Below are 10840 nucleotides of genomic sequence, written 5' to 3' on the forward strand. Positions count from 1 at the left end.
ATGAAGCGAAAGCCAATCTTAGGCACTTTGCGTTTGCGCAGCAATGGCAGTGCGTACAGCTCTGTGTAAGCGCTGGTGAGGCGGGAGTTCACACACGCCATTTAAATAAATACATTAAAACCCACTCTCATTGGGTAATTAAAGAAAAAAAGCTTGAATCTGGTTCTTTTATCTGCTTTTTTTCCACTTAATGTCATCAGCTGTTAGTGACCTCATAAACAATTTCCCAGCGTGTCGTCGTGAGGCTTCCTCTTACAGTGCTAAATGCTTAGGAGAAAAAAAGAAAAAAGTGCCGAGCTTTGGGCAAAACCCAGAAAATCTCGGACTTGTTCCCACAGGGGAGATTTCACTGGCTCGGGGCAGGGGTGGGGGTGGCGGCAGTGGCAGTCAGCGACCCCTGCGGCAATTGCATCGCGGGAGGCAAGTGCTGTAGATGCTTTTTCCTTGAACCAACCCTTAATATCTAACTGAGCTACGGTCCAGCTCTGCTAGTGCCTCCCGCTCCGCAGAAAATGGCCACAGGGTCCTGCTTGAAGGGAGAGGATCTGAGTAGCCTGGTGTTGTCCCCCAGCTCCCCCACCGGGCAGTACGCTCGGGGAGGAGTCCCTCCTGGCACTCAGACGGGGTGCAGAGTTCCCCTTCGGCTGCTAGTGAACAAAGGCCAGGCCACTTGCTGTGTCTGTCTCAGAGGCACAAAGCCCAGCAAAATGGCCTGCTCAGGGCAGAACCTGCACCTCCCCTTATTTCCCTGAGGGGATGGGGCCGGTATGCGGAATGCACTTGGGAATACTGAGCTACACGCTGCCATCCGTTGGTACTGTCTCCTGGAGAAAGCAACCCCCCGCTTTCCGCAGCTCAGCACCTGGCGTTGGTCTCCTCCAGGAGAGGAGTGTTAAGAGTGGGCTGTGCTGTCACTGCTCAAGATGCACCCCTCTGCTGAGCCAGGCCGGGATGTGATTGAGAGCCTCGCAGCAGAGAGAGGGCATGGGCTGCCGGGGAGCCCGGAGCCTCACTCCATCAGCCATTACACTAATGGCTCCTTGCGGCTCAGTGTGCAAGCTCAGGGCAGCTGGAACAGGATCTGAGCTGTTAACCACGGGGGGGGGGGCTGTTCTCTGCTTTGTGCAGAAGAGCCCTCTGTCATTGGGTGCTCCCGCCACCTCCTTGTCTCCAGGATGCCAGTCGATGGACCCACTAGCAGCAAACCGTGGTGGCACCGGGTATTTCCCGTTGCACAGACTATAGTAGTTTATAAATATTAAATGGATTTATCCCAGGGGCTTTGGCAAAGAGCTCTCTGCTTTGTTTGTGGAGACAGGGAGTGTGCATGAGAGAAGGCTCCCACACCAACTAGCTTCTCCCTGTCCTCAGCCTTTTCAGTGCTCTTATAATGAGGGCTTTGATGGAGCTCAGAAATGTGCAGCAATGCTGAACACATAAATATTAAAGCAAACTTTCTTCTGCAGCGTTGCCATTCAGACACTGAATACAAGCTGTTCTGTTTGTTTGGGAAGAAGGGGATGCATGAGAGGAGACAGAGGCTGGAAAACATCTTCCTAGGCAGACAGCTTCTGATTCCCTGAGATGCTCATGTCTTCAGCCCCAAATCTGCCTTTTGTTTTGTAATAATTTGTAAAGATGCAGGGTGAACTGCCTCTGGCTCTGACCCAGATCTAATGGGAGGGCTTTGAATGCAGCTTGGGGACAATTCCTAAACTGTCTCCTCTCCAGATGATGAGGCAGGGGGATGTACTCTGGACTAAAGTTCTGGTCTCTCTGCTGATGTCCATCGTGCTAAGGAATGAGGGAGAAGAGCAGGAGCACCTATTCTAGTGCCCCATCCTTTCAAAAAAAAAAAATCTTTTAATGAGGAGTCAGTAGATGTTTAACATGCAAAGTTTTAATCACCAGAAAAATGAGTCCATCGCTGTCCCTTGGCTAACTCTCCTGTCAGGTACTGATGTCAGCATCTTGCTCAGGGTTTGTTTTTGTTTTTCTGCAGAGTATGCAGAGAACATCGGGGATGGGAAGAACCAGGAATTCCGGGAGAGCGAGCAGAAGCGGATTCTGGAGCTGTTGGAGAATTTCTGAGGACTCTGGATTTGAAATCTGTGTCTTATAACAAGGACACAGCCAGCACACTGAGCCTTTCCACCATCAGATACCCAGCAGAAATGACTTCTTGGTTAAACCCATTCTAATGGGGATTTCTGAGACATTAAAAGTTAATTTTTTTTATTTCTTGTTTGATGTTTTCTGCCAAGAAACCTCGGAGAGGGGTGTGAGAGCATCGCAGACACTAGTGCAGCTTCATCCTGTGGCCTCTCTCCTGCATACTGTTGAAAAGCAATCCCATGAGCACAGCCTGAGGGGGTTGACAGCAGAGTAGAGGGGAAGCCTGGTTAGCCCTGGGGACTGGCAGTGAGACGCCCACCTCCAGGTTGCAGAGTCAAATCCAGTCCAGGGCAACACTGGTCAGGAATGTTACCACATTTCAGCAGCTTGTGGGATGGTCTCAGACAAGTTCTGTGGGACGCAAGCTTCCATAAGTGGCCCTGATTGGGTGCTCTTGTTGCCGGACTCACTGGGCCATGGAGACAGAATTCTCCTCTCCTAGGGAGGCTTAGAGAGCCCTGCCTGGGTTGTACCGGGGGTTAAACCAAGGGGAACAGAGGAGAGTGCACTTGCTCTGCGTTGGGTAAACGGTGCCCCTCCACAACTCACCCTCCAGTTTCAACCTACTGTCCCCCCTGTTCTGTAACTAAACGGGACTCGGGCCCCTGAGCTATCGATCTGGGACTTCACATCCGTGAGTGCAATGCTGGTGGAAAGGAGAACCCCAGATGCATATTGTCCTAGCCGCACTGTGCAGGTCTCTGTTCCTTTCCAGGGAGTCACGGCAGGTTGGTTGCCTGTGAATTGCTGATTACAAAGAAGCTGACCAAAGCCCTTTTCTCGCTCGCCCTTCTTCACTAGCAGTGTAATTCCAGATGTCAGCCAGCCAAACCCAAGTGTTTCTCTGAGCAGTGGCACCCAGCTGGGACAGGAGCCTGCTGAGAGCATTCTTGCTTTTCTGTGCTTCTAGAGTTAATGACGGTCATCATCACACAACAGCCGAACTCCAGTAGGCTGGGCCGTGCCTAATTTAGAGAGATTTGCATGCTGGCAGCATTCATTTTTTATCTCAGAAAAATGTCTTGTCTGGGAAGCTTAAAGGGTTCCCTCAATCATGACTCCAGGCGGCACCACTGGCCTGGCTGTATTGAATGCCATTACTTAGGGATCAGCATGGGAGTCGGGGTGGCAACAGCTGCACAAAGCTGCAAAAACATATTTGTGGTGCAGAAATGATCTGTTCTGCCTGTTTTCCTCCCTCCTCCTCGACCCCCGTAGAAAAGAGGAGCTTTAACCTTCTCCTTTCAGAGGTGGCTTCAGTTCCTGACAGTGCTGTGCCCTGGAATTCTTCCCTGTCTGCGGCGAATTCCTGCTTTGGGATTTAATACTGGAAGATGACCTTCTGGAAACCATGTTGGTCCTTCATTAAGCTGCATTTTGCACCAGAGAAACAACGGGGTAGGGGATGGGAAAAGAGCGGGGTGGAGTAGCGGGGCATGGGATAGTAGTAATGAAAGGAATCTGTCTGAAAACTAAGAGCTACGTGTTTTTTAAAAACAAAAAAAAGAACGAGAGACATGGTTTTGAATATGCTGAGTAGAAAAGAGTAACGTGAAGCATTGAGTAGAGGCCAGGTTGTTAGTTTAGATATACAATTGTGCACATAATTTGCACTCAGTTACTGCAGCTGCCTTCACACAAGAGAGAGCTGTGTGCACAAATGACCAGAACTGGCTGTTTCTGTGCACAGTGACCCAAGTTGTGCCTGGAATCACACTAATTGTGGGTGCAAGCTAGGTAGCATTCTGTGCAGTCGCACCTCTCAACTCTGCTGCCTACCAGAGGGGCAAGATTCGTCCACCATGTCCGTGGCAGGAATGAGGGCAGCTTTCCAATCTCACTGCTGTGGAGTGGCCTTAGTTTACAGCTAACGAATATTTTGTTTCCTTTAACTCTTTCCAGACCCACGGCCTTAGCTGGGCCATCAAGTGTGGAGACCCAGGACTGGGAGATAACACCAAAGGGCTATCTGCTCTGCCAGTTATTGGCCGCCGTGTTTGCAGAGGTGCTGCTGTTCGTGGCAGTTGGAGAACATGGGCAGTGACCATTTTATTAAACAGCCTTTCTCTTTGTGAAACGTTCTCTTGACTTGATTAGCTATTTGCCAGCTACCTTTCAGTCTGCGGATGGCTCAATATCAAATTCCTGCAGCCAGCTGGGTTTGCTGTGGCTTGGCCACATGATACGGGTTCTGTCCCCTGACTAGATTAAAGGCACCCGTAGAACAGGTGTCTGGTGCAAGTACTCGTGTTTGAGCTTTCACAGCCCCCGCTGGTGCGTGTTCTCCCTTTGCTCCCAGGGCTGTCTCCACAGTCAGGCGTGCCTGCGAATTCCTCCCCTGAATGTTTATGAAGGGGGGGATGGGCAAAGGGGATTCATTTTTGTATTCGAGTGAATGTTGGTGGGAAGAGCCGGGAGTGCCGAGGAGCTGACTTGGCAGGTCGGTGCTCAGGCTTTGCCTCGTGTGCCTCCTGGTGGCTGGCTGAGGTACAGAAGCTGCTCTCACAGCTCTAGGGTTCGGCACAGATGCGCGCCTGGCACTTTGGAAGTGGGGGCAGCTAGAGATTAAGACCCTGGTTCTGGGCTGAAAAGATGGCAGAACCAGGCTCTTGAGAGACGCAGGGCGTAAGGGGAGTGTTGGGGGGAGGGGGTTCCCCGCCGGGTGCTGCAGAGGCAGCAAAAGGGCGTGCAGTCTGCCCCCCACTCTGCAAGCCACAACCCTGCACTCGGTGCATGGGCGGGAGAGTGTGGAGCTGGGGCTGGAGCACATGGGGCTCTGTCCATTCCAAGCTGCTGCAACAGCCTCTTGACAACGGTTGCAGCAGAAAGTAAATTAGACCAGCCTTGAGGCTGCTCTGACTTACATCAGAGCCAAACCAACTCCAGAACTGGGGGGGTGTAATTCCACCTTCCTCCTCCTCCTCCTCCACCCCCGGCCCCTAGTTCTTGCACTAGTTTGGCTGGAATAGCGAATCAGGGCGCAGACCAAGGGGCAGGTCGGAGCCTTATCACACCACTTATTCCAGCCTAAATCCTCCAGAGCTGTAATGCGCTCTTTCTGCATTGTCTGCTGTCACGGAGCACCCTCATCTGATCTGTAAAACCATCACAGGGACTTGTGCTTAGAGGGAGATTCAGAAGCAGCCTGATTTAGAAGTCAATAGAGGCACAAACAGGCCAATCTGGACTTCAAGAAAGGAGTAAATTCTGCGGATTTTTCACTCTTTTTCCCAGTGAAAGAAATGTCTGCGGGGATTATAAAAAGTTAAAATGCCAGTGCTTATCTGCACACACAGCAATCGGAGTGTCTCTTCCTTGTGATAGATGAGAAGAGTGGTCCAGATGTCACTGAGGTATTAGCACAGAGCTCGTTATCTTGGTACAAGCTTTCTTAAAACAGTGGAGTGATTCTATTGCAACAAGACGCTCCTCTGCTGAGAAGGACTGTTGCTATATTGCCTCGGCAAAGCCCACGTAAACCCTGGGAAGGTGGAAACCGGAGAGAAGCCATCTTGCACAAATGTCCCCGGGTGTCTAAAATGTTGGGGACTCCAGTGAGGCCATAGGAGGTTCCTAAATCTGGTACCATTCCTCTTGAAGATAAAGTCACAGGATCCTTGCTCCTTTCTCGAGATATGCAAAAGAACAGTGTGTATCCGCTGACTTAATTTCTGGGTTCTCTTCAGCTAGCTGGCATTTGTGCCTGCAGAACCACCCGGCACATAAATATCTTCGTGAATAAATAGAGTCTTGTGGGGCTGGGAAGTCATCTTCCCATCTGCACTAAATTTTCATTAGGCGAGGGAGCTGCAGTGGGAGAGGAATGGCTGCAATAAATTGTGGTCTGAGTTTGGGACCGGCTGCAAGCTGAGCTTCTCCACCCGCGGGATTTGCCCATGCAGCACCTGGGCACTTGCTTCTTTCGACTTCTAGTGGCCATGATAGACTAGCCAAGAGAATTTCCTCCAGCAACATGCCAGAGCCCCCTCTAAGCTGCTGTGCGTGGGGTGGAGTGGCGTGCATGCAGCCTCTTACCACAGGGCAAGGAGGGAGATGCCTGCTCCTCTGCCCCATGTTATTAATTCAGATCACCACCCAGGCAGTGCCAGAGGCGGCTAATGGAGCATAAAAATAAAGGGAGCTGAGCCAAGCTCTGCTCTTCCCACTGGTGCAAACCTGCTGGTTTTTGGTTACCTAGTTCCACACCCAGTTTATAACCCAAGGCCCCTGAAGCAGGAAGCTCTGGGGCTCTTGGTCACAAGTTGTTGGGGGCGGAGGACTGCAGGAGAGGGGTAGGGTGGGGGTTTCCACCTGTAGTGTGCTCGGTTGGTCCTTGTGCTTTCCCCTTTTCACCTGCACGAGGGAATTCCCCGCCACTAGCATGGCTAACGATACTGGGATCAGAGCAGTTCCCTCCTTTCTCCTGACCCCCCGGCTTCCTGTCCAATTCCAGTAGCCAGAACCATTTCCTCGGATTCTCAGCCCCGGCGGTGGGGGCAGGGTCCCTTTATTTCCGTGATGAGAAATCCGTGGGAAACCACCCTGCCTTGTAGAGCAGCTGAGCCTGAGCCCACCACGCTGGAGCGAAGGGGACACTCGGGTATGTGTCTGGGCCGAAACCTGCCTGGACAGAGGCAGGTTCTGGGAGGGGTGCGCGAGGGGCAGTCCCTTGCTTGCAGGACAGAGGGTAGCAGCCCAGCTGTCGAAGCAGCTCAGTAACGAGCGACCTCCTGCCACGTTCCTGCCATGTGGGTAGGAATAACCCCCCCGGCACACGAGGAAGCTGAGGCATGGAGAGGCTGGGACTTGGCCAAGGTCACAGCAGAGCTGGGAACAGAGCCCGGAGATGCCTGGACCCGAGTGGGCTGAGGGATGTAGAGCGGCTGCATACCACTGTGCATTGCACCCTTCCAGGCCAGGCTAACGGTGCTGGCTCCAGGGGAGGAAATTACTCCTCTCACTTTTCTGTGCCGTCCGTGCTGGGCCCCGGGCTAAAAGCACCTGTTGCCATGCTCGTCCTGGCACAGATAGGAGCAGCATCATTGGCACGGCTCCCCTTCCTTCACGCCACACTCCTGTGGACAGCGTCCCTTAAATCCACTGGGCTCCTGTCCTAAGCAGCCAGGCCTCTGCTAGCCCGGGGCACGTGGATTCGTGCTTCGCAATCCGGGGCCTCTGGCCGCTGCCGCGTGCTTGGCGTTCAGAATGCAGCGCTCGCTGGTGCCCGGGGGCCAGACCAGCCCTTTCCACGTTCCTTCGACTGTGCAGCGGGTCGGAGGGTTGAGAACAGGCCAAGGAGCACGGAGATCTGGTAAGACCAGCCGGCGGGGGCATCCCACCCCCCAGCCAGAGTGGCTCAGCACAGCTTGGAGCTGATTTATAATACAGAGGCGGCGAAGCATGCAGGGGGAGAGACCGATTTATTGCACCTCGCTCTGGGTCGTGTTTTCTTGTCTCCGATTGTAAACAGACTTGACTAAAGAGGTAAATTGGAAGTTAATTAGAGGGAACATGATTGATGAGACACTTTGTGGTGATTTGGGAGGTGAGGGAACTTCTTACACTCGAGCAGAAGGGAGACGGGGGGCCCCCGCAGCTGGTGCGATGCCCTTCCCCCCACCCCCCCAGCACCGTAGCCCTTGTTCTTCGGAATCTCTTCCAGGGCGAGAGGTTGGCCGCGTCTGCCGCACAGCAGGGCCCACCCAGCTGCCCTGCAGCCTGCTCTGGCCATGGAGTTTGGGGGGTGGGGCTCTGTCGCATTGGAGCTGGTTAAATCGCACTCGAGGCAGGGGACTAGAACATGGGGCCTGCCCACCCTGTCCCACCAGCCGGGACCTGCTTTGGAAGACCCCTTTGGGCCCCTGCGTGCCCGTGCGGAAGGAAGGCTGGAGTTATCACAACCTGGCTTCCAAAGGCCAAGAGCTACCTCCTGCCCCAGGGAGAATAAATCTGCATTTGCAGAGCAGGGATCTCAGAGCACTTTGCCAGCAATGAGGCCCCCACTAGACGGATAAGAGGGTTAATTGCCCCAGGTCAGAGCATTCCCCAAGGCCCTGTGCCAGGGGCAGGTATGTATCCCATCTCCCAGCGTAGAGGGCTATGGGGAACACATCCTTACCTTAGCCACCCACAGGCCCAAGCGGTGTGACCCGGAGATGGGGCGGCCTGGTCAGTCTAGGCTAACGGGCAGAGTCTGTCTTGCTGCAAGCAGTCTGCATGGTGCTTTGTGCGTCATGTCACTCGGCTCCAAGCTGCACTGCCTGTCTCTCGGCCGTGGGAGTCTTCTCGGGGGACCTGGGGGAGCTCTGAACTGAATCCGCCTCTTTTCTGGCTGCTGACGACGGGAGGGGAAACAAGGGCTCTGCTGGAACAGATTGTCCCTGCCTCTCTCCAGTGCTATCCCGGCCTCCAGCTCTTTGCTCCCCCACGGCAGTGACGTGACCTGCTTGCAGTGTGGATAACGGTTTGCTGGTTGAGGTGCCGCGCGCGCGAGATGGGGGGTGATCTTAGCCCCAGAGTCCAGCTCCGCGTGGCCACCGGTAGAGCCCTGCCTGCATGCTGACATCAACCGCCCCTTCCGAGGCATGAGACCTCCCCGCCCCATTCCTCCCTGGACACTTTGATTCAGTTCAGAATATGGCACATCGCACGAGATCAGTGTTCCCGGTGTCGTGCCCCACGCCTACAGGAAGGTATTACATTGGGGGCAGGGGAGGAGTAGCTGCTTCCCCAGCCCCATTGTGGCAGCTGTGGGGAGCCTGCTGTTAATTTTTAATTTCTGCCTCATTTTCATTCAGTGCTACAGACCCATCCTTAGCCGGACTCAGCTCCTACGGGAGCCAATGCAGAGCCTGGGTCTAGGCAATGGAAGCCATAAGGTCCTGCATGCAAAAGCGGGCTGGGTGCAACTCCTATGTGAAAGCAAGTGGCTGCCATTTTGGAACACACCAACCTTGGAGTCTGATAAGTGCTGGGTTAGAGCATCTCTCACAGAGCAATAAAACCAGCTAATGGCACATGGAAAGACTTCAAATTAAAGCAACCCAACCTCTCTGATTTCCTTGCAGGAGGGAACCCAGCAGAAGCTGTGAGGGGGACCCTGATGTGCACAGAACAGTAATAGTCGAGTTCACCAAGTGTCTGGATGCATCTCCAACTGGGCTTCCCCGAACAGCTTGCTAGCATCTCTAAATGGGGTGAGATGAGTACAGATCATAACTGAGGAATGTTTTTTGGCATCCTTGTACAGGGACCAAGGCAACACTAAATACAAAGAGACACTGTCAGAATTGAGAACCAAACCTTCTGACGTGCAAACAGTCACTTACACTAGGGATTTTTCCAAGAGAACTTGGTTGCAGGAAATCTTATCATGAGCAGCAGTAAATAAACCAGAAAAGGCACTGGGGGGAGGGAGGAAGAGTCTTTCCTGTTTGATTTCTGGCCATTAAAATCACGATCTGGAAACATGAAACAATCCTAAAAATGACACTGATACCCCATGACAGCCCTTTCTCTGCCGGGATATTGATCGTGGGTTTTGGAGAAGAAGTAGTTAAATGACAGAAAATGAACTTGAATCATCCCTAAAGAAAGGCAGGGTCTTTTACCAAGGCCTCTTTGTCTGGAGTGTTCTAGGGTTTGGATAATCTTGCATGGCAGGTGGGCTGCTCCAGTCAGATCTGTGAGACGTAGAGAAACCTTTAGGGCCAGAGTGGGGTGCGTTGCCACAAGTGGTAAGACCGTGTGTGCTCCGCCCTTTCCGCCTCAGTCTCTGTCAAGCTACCTGGGAACTTTCAGTTGCTAGATAAAGGGCAGCTGTGAAGACTTTAATCTGGCTGTCTCTTTTCCTGGTGAATGTTCACGTAGCAAAGACATAATCTTTAAGGATCTGCTGGCTCTGGCCTTCAACCTGAAACTGTACCTCTGGCTGGCTGGCTGGTTTCCACCAGCCCAGTGTGTGAGCACTTTGCAGAGTTAACGATTCTCTCTCGCCTCAGCCCTCTGAGGTAGGGAAGTATTAACAACATGCTGCAGATGGGAAATGAAGCTCAGAGAAAGTGACTTGTCCAAGGTCACACAAGGACACTGTAACAGAGCAGAGAATTTAACCCAGGTATCCCGAGTCCCAGACGAGGGCCTTACTTATAAGACCATCCTTCCTCTCGCAGGATTTATGGATTTCTTTTTGTTCAGTTCTCTATCAAGCACCTACTAGTGGTGCGGGCTCAGGACAATGGTCTTGGGTCCTTTCAAAGCTCGGAATGACTCTAGAGAGGAGCCCTCCCCCTCTCCTGAGGAATAATGGGCATTCCTCGCATAAGCTGGCACATGAGACTTTTCTCTCCCCTAGAACTCAGAAAAGCTTGGTCCATTTCTTTACACGGAGACCAGCAGCCTCCTTTGGCCCTGCACTTTTTCCTGCATGGGCTTGGGTCAGAGACCTTCTCCCCATTACGGGGGTCGATAATTGGATTAATATTGGAAGACAAGTTGCTACTCGAACGATGGCCCTGCTGCTCGCTCTATAATACACAGTCGGTAAATCAGTTGTGGAGCACTCCTGCATCTCTTCCTCCTGTCATACCACCTTGGACTGTGAGCCCATCCCGTCACAGTAGGGCCAGGCCTAGACGCTGCCGGATGGTGGGGCGGGGGGGAGACT

General features: G+C 52.9%; 1 protein-coding gene across 2 annotated transcripts in view; it reads left to right on the top strand.

Moving 5' to 3' along the window:
* Positions 1-2238, top strand: part of CTNNBL1 (catenin beta like 1) — a 112526-nt gene extending 110288 nt beyond the window's left edge. For both annotated transcript variants that reach the window (XM_073308594.2, XM_073308595.2), the window contains one exon: positions 2003-2238. In XM_073308594.2, the coding sequence (XP_073164695.1) occupies positions 2003-2091 (89 nt within the window). In that variant the 3' untranslated portion in view covers positions 2092-2238. The remainder of the gene's footprint in view (positions 1-2002) is intronic.
* Positions 2239-10840: the final 8602 nt, after the last annotated feature.

This window comes from Lepidochelys kempii, chromosome 13 (genome assembly GCF_965140285.1).
Source record: "Lepidochelys kempii isolate rLepKem1 chromosome 13, rLepKem1.hap1, whole genome shotgun sequence".
Taxonomy (NCBI): Eukaryota; Metazoa; Chordata; order Testudines; family Cheloniidae; genus Lepidochelys; species Lepidochelys kempii.